The sequence below is a fragment of the Bombus vancouverensis genome, chromosome 4, assembly GCF_051014615.1.
Source record: "Bombus vancouverensis nearcticus chromosome 4, iyBomVanc1_principal, whole genome shotgun sequence".
Classification (NCBI taxonomy): domain Eukaryota; kingdom Metazoa; phylum Arthropoda; class Insecta; order Hymenoptera; family Apidae; genus Bombus; species Bombus vancouverensis.
Genome location: NC_134914.1, coordinates 16,149,022 through 16,165,696, shown reverse-complemented (window position 1 = coordinate 16,165,696; position 16,675 = coordinate 16,149,022). Strand labels below are relative to the sequence as shown.

Here is a 16,675-nt window from a genome sequence, read left to right as displayed (position 1 = left end):
CTAGAATACGTACAATTCAGTATAACCGACGAAGTATTACAGTACTGCACAATGCAACGTTTTAACAATTGCTACGTATTATGTTTTTACTAGAGAAAGATTTTAAACATACGAATGGTAACTTCGTTAAAATATTTCAATTTTCTGTAGCGAAAGCTTTCTTCTGTAACGAAGTTCTAGAACAAGAATTGTAATTTTAAATCGTAGTTATACGCGGAAAGGTTTTAAGAATTTTTAAATACAAGAAAAAGAGCGGTGTAAAAAAGATTGCAATATTTTTTGTACCCTTTTAAGAATCACTTTCCGTGGAACAAAAAAGCACGCTATTTTTCATCGAGGATGATTGACTATTGGCATCGCGTGGTTATAGTTTTTATCGAGTATCTTCTTTAGAGATTAATTAGAGCGTTTAAAATTGAAGGATCAATTTTTCGAGTCGTATGTTTTTTCCTCTCGAAAAATGAATGATATCGCACGCGTAGACGGTGATTAATGAATTTTCGGTTAAATCAAGCGGAACGGTTAGCACATATTTGGCCTAACTACTTTCCAATAATTATTAGCAACGGTGCAGATTTATCGAGCCGAACCGCACGTTGACAGTTATTTATCGTTGATTTTCCGCTTGACATATCTGAAACTTCTCTTTGGCTTAATATTGATTTACTTCTGCATGTGGTTATTGTTATTTGAATAATAATGTACTATTTAATATGTTTAATAACACGTAGGAATATATAATACGTAAATTATCAAAAATTTTAGATCGATTATTCCCTTTAATGTCACGTAAGAGGTGCTACAATACAAGATCATCTTTACATTTATCATTTTTCGATACTCTTAACCTTAAGACTTTGAAGATAAGATTTGAAAAATGTAAAAAAATTCGTTGTTGTGATCTATATTTCTTAAATTCAAAATTTTTTAATTTCATAATCGATGATTCTTATAAATCTGGAATAATGGAACTAGTTAATCATTGGGAAGGTGCGTTGAATCATTTGGAAATTAGTTCGATCAAATACATGATATTATATGGAATCATAAGCTAATTCGCAAAGTTAATATCGGTTACTTCATTCTAAAATTTAGTCGCAAGCCACTGTTATAAAATTAACAGCGATAATAAATATTTGTATTTTGCGATTGTAAATATTTGGAGAACGCCGTTGAAGTTTGAAGTTGTTTTCTCGTCTCTTTAAACAAACAAACAGAATTAAATACAATTCTCCCTGGTCTCGCCTCATTTCAACTCTTTTGTTCCTCATGCCACACCATGCTTTATAATTCACGAATGATAAATGGTCGCGATAATTTTTTTACGTTTGTTTCTCTCGCCGCGAACGCCGTATAAACTGGAAAACATTAGGCAAATCGGATCAAGTTGACGCGTACGGGGTTCCACGGATTTTGGATTCTCATGGGAAATATAATGCAACAACATCTTCCGCGTTTATGATTCCTGGGATCCTTTAAGCGACGCTTTCGGGGGGCGTTAAATCGACTTCACGATTTTCTATAAAATCTTTATTTGCCGACAAAATTGCGTTTCGTCGCGTATAAACGACAAAAGATTTCCAACTGAATATCGTTTCTCTGACAAGAACCAGTAGTTACGTGTTATTTCGTATTTGATCGAAATACGGAATAAGTATGGAAATACGCGGTACGTTTGGAAGAAAATGTTTGGACACGACTGATATTGCGTCTGATATTTTCCTATAAAACGTTGTTGCATTGTACAAAGTCGATACTCGATTGTTTTTTAGCTTTCTATAGTCAGATTTTGTTTCTCTTTTCGATCGATTGAATTACAGTTGATTTATTCGAAACATTTTCACAGATACAATGACTGGAATTTTTCAAGTTATTCTACAGTATTTTTTGCGTTGTGTTTCTTTAAAAAGTACAAATTGATTAATTTGCGTGACTTGTACTGATTCTCAAAATTGCTACTCGTGATTGTTTTCATAAAAATTATCTTTTATAGTTGTTAGACGCGATAAACGCGTGGCTTCCGTTCGATCGTGAGAACAGAGGTTTCGATGAAATAAAATTGTTCATTTTGGATTTGAAAACGAGCGACCAATAAGTTGATACAATGATACAATAATAAAATATAATAGCAAAGTGACGCGTAAATATTCTAAAATATGATTTAAGTTTGATTCTACGCAATTAAACGATTCAGCAGTTTCTCTTAATCCGTATCGTAGATTAAATTTCGCGGAAGATGGAAATGAAGTTTCTTTGACCGTAATTTTCTTCCTTACGAATTTAATGGAACATTAGGATGTTTTTCGAAACAAAAAATATTTTCCTTCGTGCTTCTTAACAGAAACACCTTTATATTTTTCCATCAATTATTTTCACGCCAGAAATTCATAACACAAATAATTCTGTCATTCCTTTTAAGAGCTTCGGTTATTTTTAGCGATTCATTTGGCCGACAAAGCATGAAATTATTTGGTAATTAACATTTTAATCGGATCGCTAGGATATCTAAGTCACGTTCGAGGCAATTTGTAATTCATGTCTTTCTACGTATACACAGCAAGGCAAATTTACATTTCGTGCTGGCAGTACGCACAAGTAAAAGCACGCACGCAAATATTCCTCTAGACGAGAGAGTATATTTTATACGGATTTCATCTACCGATCAAATATGCCTATACGTGGACTATATTTTACGTATGTCTGTTTGCAACGAACAAAGAAACATTTAACGAGCGGACAAATAAGCGAAGCTATAATAAAACGAAAATCCACAACTACGTAAGTAAATGAGATTTGTATTCGCTTTGAAACATTGTACTTTCGATCATGTCAATATCTTGAATTTGCTGGAACAATTCTCTAACACGATATAACGATATACATCTCTCGATTCGAAATTCTCATTTTTTAAACAATTTCTTTAAACTGTAAAATTCTTTCTGTTAAATATAACTTTATTGCGACATAGCTATCTTAGTAAATAGCACATTCTTAGAATCAACTTTCGCAGTCGTCCATTTCGAACTGTCATCTATTCTAGCAAGTTGAGGAAATCAATTCTGTCGCTATCTTTAGTTGCCTTTAATAGCTTCGTGTTTCCAAATCCTTTCTCAAGAAAGCGGATAGCAGTTGCCGACAGATCTATGTATTACTAAAATAACTAGAAGTGGAGGAACATGTGGCTACAGCGAGTAAAGTTTCATCAACGAGCAAAGACACGAGCATTCGCGAAACAGTAGAAATTTAAGGCGCTCGTGAAATCAATGGCCGATCGCAGTAATATATAGCGCGCTCTGAACGACGGGAAGAACCGCAGGCTGTTTCAGTGAATTCGTTCACCCGGTATACGTACATCCTGATCAGCTCCAGCATGCACGGCTGCGTCTTTGCATCGCCGTTCTGGGAGCTTTTCTTCTGAAGTAGGATTTCACGGGTGAAATAAATTCCTCCGGCTTCCTTTTTCTTTTTCTTTCTTTGCCGACTCTTGTTTCCTCTTTTTTGTTCGTTCGACGAGTCGACGAGGATAGGAAGCACGAGCGAATTTTCCGAACGGCTCGATTGACGCGACTGTTCCAGAGGAATTTGTGTCAGAAAGTTGGAAGAAAGTATTCTTAATTATTTTCGTTCGATCGAGCTCGAGTATTAATTCTGAGTCGAAGACTTACGCGGATATCGCGATAAACGTTGTACGGAGAGAATTCGTATCACCGCACAATTATTTGTTGCTATATAAAACTACGAGAATAAAGCAACAAATAGATTGGGCACTTTCACGAAAGTCTATATTTTTATGAATAAGATTAAAGAAACGGAAGATAAATAGAAATTTGTTTCGCTCTTTAAACGTTCTAACGAGAAATTTTTAGGAAACCACGATTTTTAGGATACGATTCTTTCGCGGTATAATTACAGAATATTTTGTTTCAAAAAATTGAAACGAATCGCACGGAAATGAAAGCTAACGAAGTATTCTTTTGTTTTCTTAGACAAAGACGCACATAAAAATCCGCGATCTAGATACAAAGAACCGAAAAGTAAGGATCTTGCAGGAATTTATTCTTCATCGTAAAAAGTAGTTTCGTATTTCTTAATGTGTGAAATTCTCGTATAAGATGCTCAAAGTACGGTAATAAAGTAGAGAATGCATTTTAGACGAAATCGCAAAAGGATTCTATGGCACGCTTCGTCAAATTTAGGTAAAGTATATAAAATGTTGACCTTTCAACTTTAATTTAAACGAAGCAGACGGAAAGCAGCCCAACAAAGCTAAATCTAGCGAGGAATTGTGTACTGCGGTTCCCCTTTTACGGAAGAATTGTTTGTCAGTGGCTGCATTGTGGGATAGCATATTGCTGGCTAGGAAGATAAGGGTGAAAGCGTGTTTATATTTACTGACCGGTGCTGTGTATAATAAAGATGATCGTACACCGTTCAAACTCTGTTACATACGAGAGCTTGAAACACGATGAATTTGTCACGTTGATTAAATTTTAACGAGATCTATCGTCGGACGAAATCGGTTAACTATGTCTATAATATAAATAACTTCGGAAGTGACTCTAGCGAGTAATTAAAATTTATTTTAGCTAAAAATTAGAACCCGAAAGCTTGAAACAAAGTAGACCAGCTTTGTTTTGCTGTCACTTGATAATAAAAATAATTGAACGTTATAAATATATTTTGAATTTAAAGGTGAATCTCATACCCAATTTTCCATACAACATTATTGCACGTATATTTTAAAGTAGCTAAATCAAGATCATGTTTATGTGGACCGGCTGGCAGCGGAAACGATCAACACATCGAGCATAGAAAGAAGACTAAAAAGGAAACACCCAACAGATCTCATAACCCAACAAACACGACAAATTGTGTAATGTAAATAACTAAATAAAAAAAAAGAAATATTTATGTGGGATAGTGTGACATCAGGGAAGGACGTGGCGCGAGGGGTAATTGTTTATTAGCGTTGTCAAGATACGTTGACGTTGTCAAAGAGTGTTGTGAGCGTTACCAAGGTATGTTTGGGAAAATGTGAGCATGGAAAACATTGTAACGAGAGTTGAGAGAGTCAGAGTTGAATTTATCGTCGTCGTGTGAAGATCGTTGTGTCGTTGTGTCGTGAAAGTAGTGAGTCACGAATACGTGAAACGGGGTTTTATATTCGATTACGTGTGAGTGCAAACGATATTGTATTAATCATACCGTTACCTACAAACTAATAATATAACATTCCTACATTTATGTAAAGGAACGCGATAGATTTCATTTACTATTTTCAAAAAATATTATTAACTCTTGAAAGAAACGATAATAGAACGTCACCTACATACAGTACGTGTATCCGATGTCCGACCAATAATCGACTTCTCTACTGATACTTTCCTAACTTCACATTTCCAACGATTTAGAACACCTAAATACATTTCCCTCTTATTCTGCGAGTAATTACGAGTAAATTACAAGACTCTAACTCCTGTTTTAATTAACTCTCACTTCAGAGTTAATTCGCGTTTAAAATCTACTTGACCGGAATCGAGAAGAGTCTTTTTAACAAACGTTCGTTCGTTGGTAGCTAACGTCGGAAGATCAAACCTAATAGATCCTCCGCTGTGGCCAGCAGAACGAATCGAAGTCAATTCTAGTTGGCAAGTTTAACTTCGACAGAGCTAGATCACCTCGTCTAATTGCCAACGTGAATAGTTTGGTGGCAGAAGTCAAAGTTCGTCTTCGATCCTACTTTCCCGTACATTCCCCGTTTATTCTCTACGTCTTTCAAATATCTTTTTGTACTTCTGCATCGTTCGAGCTGTCTGTCTATATTTTACAACTTTCTAACACCCTCGGTTCAGTCAGAATTGAATTCCCTCCGTGAATTCCTCGCTCGATTCCTTGCATTCATCGTTCGTGTAGCTTGCGGAGGATAGTCGAAAAGGAGCTACCTCCAAGGCAATTGCATTTTGATGAACCTGTTTTCGAATCGTACCACCTCTCGACGATTTGTTGTTCGCTAATTCCATCCGAATAATCCGATTTCTCTTCCACGAGATTGAATCTCCTGCTGCGTCTAACCAGTTAAGCACTCGTGATCGATCCTTGAAAGAAGCCTTTTGTAACACAGCTATTTTCAAGGAATTTGCTTTCTTGGAATCTTGTTGTCTTAGATCGAAGACTCGTTGGAATGGCTAAACGTTTCTTCGCTACTTCTAAGTGGAAATTCAAAGGCGTTAATTAAGTAATTAATCGATTTTCCGTTCTCATTGGTTTCCAAGAATTTCAAGATAGAGTAACGATCCTTTCAATTAAATTCCTCAAATAATTGTGATGTATCTCTTCTGGAAACCTTCCGCGACAGTCTCAACCATAAAATTCACCTTCTTCTCTCTGAAAACTTATTTATAATCGTAGGAATCCAACGATATAAAAGCAATTTTAATAAATTGAAAGATCCAAGTTTCATATTTTATCGCGTGGCGAGAATAGATGACGAGCGAAGAGAGGCAACGACCAAACCTTTCAGCTCCTTATTAAATTTAATCGTTAAAAGATTTAATGGGTCGGATAAGTTTGAGAAAACTGGTGTCACGACGCGGCATGGCCCTAACTTCGTTTGGATTAAGAGAAAATCTTTGGGAACGACGACGGCGGTGGAAGCTTTGGAAAGCTTTCTGAGAAACGAAGCGTTTTCGGCGCTGTTACCGATGCAAGATCTCGTCAGAATCTCCAAGATTATTCTCTCGGTGTTCCAAAGATTATCCTCATAAAGCGATCACCGTGTTCCTCTTCTAACGCCCGACAGGTTCCTAGGGAATTCTTTTGTGGGTTATCGAAGCGTCTTATATAACTCGATCGCTCTCGAATAGTCGCAATTAAAACGTTTCATGTGCGAGCTCTTTGTTCTTGTTCCTTTTCCTTCTTCTTTGTATCTTTCGAGTAATAAATCGATCAAACGAATCGTCGAATCAAACGCTCCGAGATATTTTCAAGCAATGAAAACCGGTGACGAAGCAATAACGTCTAATTGATCGGCGAAAGGAAGGATCTACGATAGATTATTTGATCCTTGAAATTGACAAGTTACAAGTTGCAGGTTATAAATGCACCGTGTACAAGATCAATGACAATGAATGTGTTAAGTATATAGGTACCACGTTTACGTTTTGTCGTATTTCAACCAATCGAAGTTGTACCAATTGTACAATAGAAATGAAAAACGAAAGCACCGTATTTAACCAATTGATATCGTTGAGTCATCGTTGATTCATAATAGCTTGGTTTAATTTACTTTGTTTTAGTTTTCCTGTATTTTACACGACAATTAATAGCATCTCTGACCTGAAATATAAAATATACATTACGATTAAATATCTGCTGTGATCAGCTGACTCGATGATATCGATTGAAGGTTAATCGAACTTTTTACTCGCGATCAAGACTCGTTTGTTATCGGAATAACACGATAGAGCAGCGTTACAACGAAAATCGTCGTTTCTGCTCGAATAGAAAAGTAGTAATCGTTACCGCAACCGTTAGTAAACGCAAAGTTAGAAAACTCATGACCACAATTGTTTCTCATCTTTTCAATCAGTCTGTTTTTACTCAAAGTTTGCATTCGATCCTACATCGTAATGATAAATTATTCTTTCGAATCTGTTCGCCAAAGATGAGAGAACATCGCGGTCGAGAAGTTTATAGAATATCTCGTTAGCAAACATCGAAGCGAAGTTCGTGTTAATGCAATCGGGTTAGTTGAGACGTTGCTTGCGAAACAAATAATTAGTGAGCACGTCGCATTGTAAGTTTTCAGCGGAACTCAGCTTCATCACGCAACTCACGTCTGGCACATTAGTGTCAACGTCTTCCAAACCGTCAATCAAGTCGTTATTGATATCGCCTGAGCCGAGATCCTCGTCTGGGTTGAACTACAAAAGAAATTTATTATTAGAATCAAACCTTTTTGAGGATTCCATGGTGAGAATCGGGAAGAATTCTGCTTTAGAAGAATCCGATGTTGTATTTATTAACAAGATTGGATATTGTGCATGTTTATTTAAAATTGTTATTCTATTCGTTGCTTGTTATAATATTATTTCAGTAATATTTTTGAATGGTATTTGACAAGTAAATTATTTTAACATCTCTCTTTATTCGATGTACCTATGGGTATTTGTTATTTGATTTTACCAGAAAAATATGTATTTTGTAAGATACATAGAATTTATGTTTTAAAATCACAGACTTCCAACAATTTTTATGAATTTTTATTTTGTTCAACAATTTATTCTCGCTGATATTAGCTGTCTATGAATTCTTCTTTAAATGATTTTACTCGGTCTATTTAAAGCCGGAAAGTCTATATCTCTATATCTGTAAAATGCGAGTTAATTGTCAAAGGAAAATTATTCTTATTAATTGGAAAAAGCATACGTAATGCGTATAGAAAGACATCGATGCAAGGTATTTTTAATATGAAAGTTTTTATAATTCTTTCCCTCTAGCGTAAGATACTAACTCTTAAAGGTTATCATAAACCATCTAATTCTATTTGCTTAACTTCATTGATTCTTAAAATAGAGAAGGAAACCTACTGCTATGAAATTTCGCTTGTTGTAGCTTTTAACGGTTAAATCGAAGTACGATTAAAAGATAAAGAGACGTTTCAATGATACGATATCGTACTCCGATAATATATGATAGATAAATACTCGCGTCATTGGTATCGGTATCGTAATTATATGTTGTACCACCGATGCAAACGGGATAATTAATTAGTCCTAATATTGCGCAGTATAGCGCCGATATCCTTATGCTCGTTTTACGCTACACATACCGATCTAAATTTACACAGCGTAAAATGGATAGGTCAAGGTATACGTAATTGCGAACTAAGCGAGGCCAAATGTCGAGGCGATACTGAGTTAAACAAACCGAATTAATCCCCTGGTATGCCATTAATTCCTCTGAGAGGAAATCAGTCTTCCATGATTATTAATTCACATACACTGTGTGAACTTCTGCTAGAGCTCACGCGTGTAATTTCTAATCATCGTCTTTCTTCGGACAACAGCTGCATATCGAAAAACCACCGTTGTTCCATTGATTTTATTCTCATAACGTTTCGTGTCTTTCTTTCAGTTACGAGAGATTTTACATCTTTCCTTTTCATTACATTTATAGATCTATATTTTTCAAAATTTTATTTTAATTGTTTCTGCCTATGTTGGCCGAATAAATTCAAATAACTTCGAAACATGATTATATCGAAGAAATGATTTTTCAGATATGAAAATGACAGGGTTATACTTTGATTATGTATTCTCAATTTTTGTAGATTCTAATAGTTAGTTAATTTAAATAATCTGAAATCAGTTGGTTTAATAGTTTCGATTTGGGCGAAATTCTTTTCACGATACGTTCAACTTTGATTGAACTAGTATTTAATAACGAGCAAAAAGATAGAAGATAAAATAGATCTGCTTTAAAATAATTAGCTTCGATAAAGTTTTTCTCCAATACCTTCATCATCAGGCTTCGTAATGTAAAAAAGTATAATTGTTATCTTTTCGTACGAAACGAATGTTTTTATAAATTTATAGACTCGTTTAAAATACATGAAAATATCCGTGCGTATTCTAAGAAAATCATATTTATCCATATTTGATCTTTCTTTTATAAATATGAACAATTTCGTACGAATAGACGGAACAGGTATTTCTAAATTTAAACACATCTTTGTTAAAGGTTTTATAAAAATTACCACCTCATTTCATAGGCAACGAACCGAAATTTGAAATCTCGCGATCGCTGCATTAATCACACTGGAATTAACGAAACGCAATTAAAACGTCCAATCAAGTACCATCGGCGCCTTTTATCGTTCGAGTGCTGAATACTTGGGATTTAAGCGGTTTCTATAGATGGCCAGTAATCTGTGGCGCCAGTAGATACACCTAGTGGCCATCACTGTTTATTTAAATTTATTTATTTCTATTTTACATACGGCAACAGACATTGATTAACTCTTTCCATTGTTCGAGGAAACGAGAAAAATAGTTTACGCTTGATAGCAATTTTCCATTTTGACGAAAGAAATAAAAAAGCTAATAATTGGTTTGGATAGATTGCTTGGCAATACAACGATATAATTATAGAAGTAATATTCATAGTATCAGTTATAGTAATAAGTATGTAACTTTTTCTATGTCGTGTGACATTATAATGAAAAGATCAAGTAACACGTGTTTTCGAATTAGATCAGCATCCTTTATTTTAATACGACATCGTATAAAAGTTTGTAAAATTATATCACGATGTATTTATAACAGGGGATTAAGCATACAAAGACCAGATACGTAATATTACACAGCTTTAAGTTAATCCGCGATAAAGTCGGTATCAGATTACGAAAGTGGACCTTAAAGAATCAAGCTGGGACTTTGACTTTCTATGCTGTAGAGCGATGCAGAATAAGAAAAGTATTTACTCTGTTCATAACGTGTCTACGTTACTATAAAAAAAGGAAATCATGTAAAGCAAAGGAAGCATTTTCTTTTGTAGCTAATACGTCTAACGATAACACGTTAACGATATAAGGCTCCCTTTTCAACAAAATGTAACTTACTTGCAAAATACATGTAAAAGGATGTTTGATGGAATATTCTAGCAGCGTAATTCAATTCTTTGTTATCAGGTTATCTAATCCCTAAGTACGAATTACATAATTAATTTTCTAACTTAATATTAAAAATAGAATATTTGCCCGTAGTCGAAAGGATCCAAGTGTCCATAATGATTCTTCTGAAAGTTACTGTATACGCATGTACAATATTTAAAGGGCTAATCGCAGGCATTTATCGAGCGGATTCACGCGAACGTCGCGGCCAAGTCAAACTTCCGATTGAAATTAGAAACTAATCCACTTAAACACTCGGCGTATAATACACTTTACACGTTGTTAACGCTGCCGCTGTCATTTTGTGTGCGCGAGCGGACAAGCGTACCGAGCTTAATTAATCTCATTTCAGCGATTTCTGATCCAACACGCTCGGCTTCGCCCCTTTTCAATTATTCAAACGGCCAAGATCCCATGTCGATTGCTCGTCAGTTTCGCGGAGACGGCCAATTTGTTTAATCCCGCAGCGGAAAATTCATTAATATCTTAGCGAGGCGTCTGTTCGAAATTCGATTAATCAAACGAACTCGAATGCATATTTATCGAGCATACGGAATATTTCGATCTCTCTAGTTAGCCTTTAAACGTTACTTTCCTCTTTTCTTCTTTTACATCTCTTCTTTTAGATTCTATTCTATTAGATAGTGCGATAAGCTCGCATTAAAAAAAAGGAAGGTTAAAGATAATTATATAACATTTATTTAATCAACGCATTACGTAAAGATTAGTTTGTTGTATATCTGTTACAAATAAATTATGTGGTTTACCTACTCTGTGATTTTAAAATTTTCCTCCTTTTACCAAAAAATTTCTCCCGTTATCTTTACATCGTTTAAGTTATTTGATGATTACTCATAAGAAAAATTGTAAATACCGAAACAATTGATATTTCACGTGTTTATTAGTAAATGATTTAAGTATACTATTAATGTAAAGTTATGCTATTGATGCACTTATGAACAACGTTTACCTTTACATATTACTAGCACGATCGGTCTCTACAGTCAATATAAGTAACAACTTTACGATAGTTCTTAAAATATGACACCAAAACGAACTTACTATACAACCTAATTCATCATTTTATTTCGTGGTTATTCCGCGATTGTTATAAATACAATGAAAACGATATCTTTGGAATAACAGTTTTTCGGAATATATGAAAACTTGTAATTATGAGAGCGATTGTTTATTATCGGAGTACCGAACAAAAGAATATTTATATCGAAGAGTTTGTGTGATACCGACTACAGTTTGCATATAAATTACGTTCGATTCTTGTTCGCTTGTTTCACCAACAAAGGTTGGTTAATTTTTTGCAAAAATGTTGTGGGGAAAGAGCAACAGTATAACGTTTTAACTTACCGTATTAATTTCTCTCGTTTTAGCAAGGAAACGTATTTTAGCTGTCTAGCTTTTCAAAATTTCGTAAACTCTTCGTAATGGAACATGGCATTAGATTTCAAAACACCAAAGTGAAAATATTGAAAGGAATATCGAATTCTTATTTTATGTTTTATTTGACGTATTCAGATAGACTGTCCGAGTTGCCGAAGAATATCATCTCGTTTTGCAGTGAAATCGATATTCAACTTACACACAATAGATCCGTTTTACTTCATATTCCAATTCATTATTCGTCATTCGCAATTAAAATCGGCGACAGAAAATTCATGAATTTCATTATGCAAATAATATCGTAGCAATTTGTCTCGAGTCACAAAATATTCGTGTCACAATCCCTCGGGTATTTTAACCGGCTGTAAGATAGCGGACAGAGTTCTAATGTTAAGAAGGGTAATAAATAAAATAGACGCTTATGAAACATAACGAAGGAAAGAAAAGAATTGAAAATAAAAGTATTAAATATATTAATTTGTTTTATAAGCGACCAAAGTTTCAAGAATCAATTATTATGTTAAAAGAAAGAGGAAAAAGTAAGAACCTCAATATCATAAAATTTGTATGCTTTTGATCGTATGATGATGCTAAAATTAGAATTTAAAAAAAACTGAAATTGACAAGGCACTGACAGTTAATTAAACGTTTGCCTTTCTTAATTGTCTCTAATTCCGTGACACAGTGTCATTTAACTTAATAACAAAATAGCGGTTTTTGGAAGAATTCCTATATTATATCACAATAATTAATGCCATGCGACCAGTGCACCTGGATGTATTTCAATTTTGATCGAGGCAGATTCATCTGGTTTTGCATATGCGAGCTCTAGATTCCATATCTTGTATGAATTTCTGTCCCAATATCCCGGCTGATCCTAAAATTTTAGCTGCTGCTAAAATTGATGTACGCCTTCCATAGAATGTAAAAGTTTCAAATCACCAGAGGATAGGCTATAGATACGTACAAGTATGAAAAAATAATTCAAAACTATTCACTGTAGTACTTTTAAATATAGGTGGATCGATACACATACGTACACGTAAGACTTTTGTGTATTATCTTCGTTTATATTTCAATTTTTCGGAAGCAAGGCTAAGCTTCAATTTCGATCCAAAATTCCGTACACCGATTAGATTTAAATTGAACGAACTTTGTAACAGATCGTATCTGTAAGTTAATTTTAAATATGTCCGATTTACTACAATACATCGAGAAGATTTCGCATTTAGTAATTACAAATTTCGAATTGTAAATTTTTAAATTTTGGTCGTGACGTTCATAAAATTCTAGAATTATGATACACTTGCGTGATGGATATACAAAAAGAATATTATAACAGAATGTTAACGCATCACGGTCCGGGCTGTTTGCGGAAAAACTGATACGTGTAGCCGATATATTTTAAGGCTTCTGTCTATATTGTATCGCTTTACGAAAATGGTTATAACTTCTGAAACATCAAACATTTTTTCGTAAAATTTCTTATGATAAAATTTCGAAACTCTCTATATAGTAATTATTTTACAATTAATTTACAAGATACATACGCTGCTCTATTCGTAATAGATTTTATTTAAATTCAATCACACAAATAAATATTACGATCGAATCTCTTATTTCAAACAAAATAGATTTGTATTTTTCGAGCCATGTCCCCTGTGAAAAGGTACATTGCAATGTTTTGTAGATGTAAATTGTTGTTCTACGTTCATTATGTTCACGGCACATCCGGCTTCGCCTTTGTGGATGGCGTAGGTATCTTTCCAATATCTTTAATTTTTTCCACTACAGGAAACATTCGATAATTGCACAGTAGGCATCCTCCCTACGAGGAGGAGGTTGCACCAAGAAACTTGACGGCCCGCTATGATCGAGTACTGTGACATAATTCAATGTCAGGTATCGTTGAGTACAATGTATCTCAGTACTAATCCGAGAGAAAAACTTTTTTATTTTTGACCTTTTAAAAATTAAACCTGTACTAACGTATTAATGAGAGCTTCCTTATTAAAATGAGACTAAAAACGATATAATTTGAATTACATTTACTCAATGATATGTGCTTAATTATTATTTATTAGGTAAAAAATATGCTGCACATTATAATGGTGTATGGTGTCATTTTAATCAGGAAAATGTAAAAAATGTGTTGGTAGAAGTTTCATTGATGACAAATCGAAAATAAAAAAAATGTTGATTTTTGAGTTAAAAGTCTCATTGTGTCGCGAGCCTTTAAAATTTGCCGAACGTTTCGACCCTCGGTTCCTCTTTCTCTTTCTATATTCGCTACATCTAGGATTTCAGTTTCACGGAATCAAATTGTTTCTAATTCTGCGCAATTGCAACACTGGGCTTTCGATTTTTGTGCAATTATCGAACGATTTCTGTATGTCTTTTCATGTTTCGAGTGTAGAACTATATACGTTGATAAAGGAGATTCATTACAAGAAGCTATCTACACGACACTTTCACTTGTAGATCATAATCATTACACTTTACTCGTCGAGACATGTTTGATCATCTTGATTTATGGACGGTGATCCTAGGTGGGCTTGGATTAAACGCGTACAACCCTCTTATCCTGCACCGAGAACCAACGTGTCAGCCAATTAAGCACGAGTAGAAAAGTCCACAATCTTCTCTCCACTTAACGCGATATAGGATTAAAGGAAATTCTTCAGTAAAATATTCAATTAACGTCACCGACACATTTTTTGAGAGCTGATCGAAATAAAACCACTTTGAATATTTTTCAGATCAAAGAACGATTAATTGCATTTCCACTTAATTCCAAGATATATTTAAGACTAGACAAACTATTAGAAACGATTAACTCTCTTAGGCCTACCAAGCGTATCTTGCACTGTGAAGCAAATAGTCCTTTTCAGTTATTGATAATGGAAATACACTTTCCCAATCTTTTTTTGAAGAAGACAAAATCCATTACAATTGGAATCAATTTTACCAAGCGCAAACTCATTTGAAAGATCTTAAATTAGGATTTAATAATTATTAAAAAAAAAAAAAAAGAGAAATTCTTCCGATGTTTCAAAAAAATTTTGATTCTAAAAAGATTAAATCGCGCCACAAATTTCTCAAGCAACCGAATACGATAAATTTTCTTGCTTTTCTCTTCCTTACATCTACGTTCAGACTTATTTCGTTCGATCATTGCCCGCAAAAGCTAAATCGTCGAGTTTTCGGTACATTTAAAAGACTCTGGGTAACGTTCGTTCGGTAAATAGCCAGAGAATACAATCGTATCGAGGATCAGCAGGTTGAAGAACCAAGCTGCTTTCTCACCGATCGAATATTTGTAGCCTCTCGTTCGGCGGCCAAGTTGTTTTAAATGTTTTCGAGTTTCTCGCGCGGCAATACCTTATCGATTACGACCGACACGACCTGCTTTTTCCGGCGTTACCTCTGGATATCGAAAAACCGTACCTTCGAGAGGCGTGCGCGCGCGACCGTACGACAGGAGCACCCTCGACCCCGATCTATCCACGCTCCAATCCAAAATATTCCACGACAAAATATCAGCGGCGTGATTTCGCGATCTGACGACCCGGCTGACAACAGGACAGAGGCATTCGTCAGACAATATCCCGCCGACTGGTGAATTCTCTGACGACTCGAGAATTCTCACGTCGCAAACGCAACGATTTCTTTCTTGAAAATATCCTTCATCCTTCGGTCCATTTGCTTTTTGTCTAATATCCGCGTTTTTTCCCATCAAGATGATCGTACTTGATCTAACGTCATGCGATTCTATATGGAGGTCACTAAAGGATGTCTCGATAAGTATATTCTTGGTGAGTTTCTTAGTCCACTGTCACCTGACAATCAAAAATGTTTCTAAACATAGGTGATTGATCGACAAAGTTCTGTGAAAAGGTATTAAAGAGTAATAGTTGAACGACATTAATACTTTTATTTCATGACAGGCAACATTTTTGGAATTATGAAGATGTTGATAAAGTATGGAATTGAAAAACTTCTCGACTCAAATAAGAGATAATGTGAGACGAATTGATCGGGGGTTTGTGAGGATCTGTCAGACAGAAATATCTTTTGATTTAGGTCAAGCGTGAATCGAGCATAAATTTGTACGAATATTTTTCCAGCCTATCACTTTCATTCAGGCGCTTGTCAATCCTATTATACATATACCTCAAAATCCTATTACATCTATGGAATGCAGAATTTTGTCAATGAATAACAAGATACAAGCCAACTAAATTTCATTTACGAGTTACGCATGAAATTAATAGGAAAATTAATATTCATAGAATATTTCTTTCCTTATGAATATTCTAATCGTTAATTTAGACGCTTCGTTACATGTCACAAACGTTATACAACGCTGTTAAAAACTTTAACTATCGTATACCGTACGGTTCAGATTTCTCGTAGAACGCTTAAACGTTTGCACCGACTTTTACGTCCCGATAAAAATTAATTCTTACGGACTTGTTCCTTCTTTTTTCTTACAATTTATCGCAGCTTCGTTTATTCCCTGGCAACGGTTTCGTGTAATTCACGGGAACGTATAAACTTAACTCATCGCAGTTTAATTCGCAACATCGTGTGCCCGTGTAAGAA

At 34.8% G+C, this 16,675-nt stretch overlaps 1 protein-coding gene across 8 annotated transcripts in view; it reads right to left on the bottom strand.

Moving 5' to 3' along the window:
- Positions 1-16,675, bottom strand: part of Mp (collagen XV/XVIII-type protein multiplexin) — a 344,778-nt gene that overhangs the window by 24,974 nt on the left and 303,129 nt on the right. For 6 of the 8 annotated variants that reach the window (XM_076617747.1, XM_033350745.2, XM_076617746.1 and 3 more), the window contains exon 7: positions 7,836-7,922. The exons of the other annotated variants lie outside the window; for them this stretch is intronic. In XM_076617747.1, the coding sequence (XP_076473862.1) occupies positions 7,836-7,922 (87 nt within the window). The remainder of the gene's footprint in view (positions 1-7,835; positions 7,923-16,675) is intronic. 8 annotated transcript variants of the gene reach the window in all.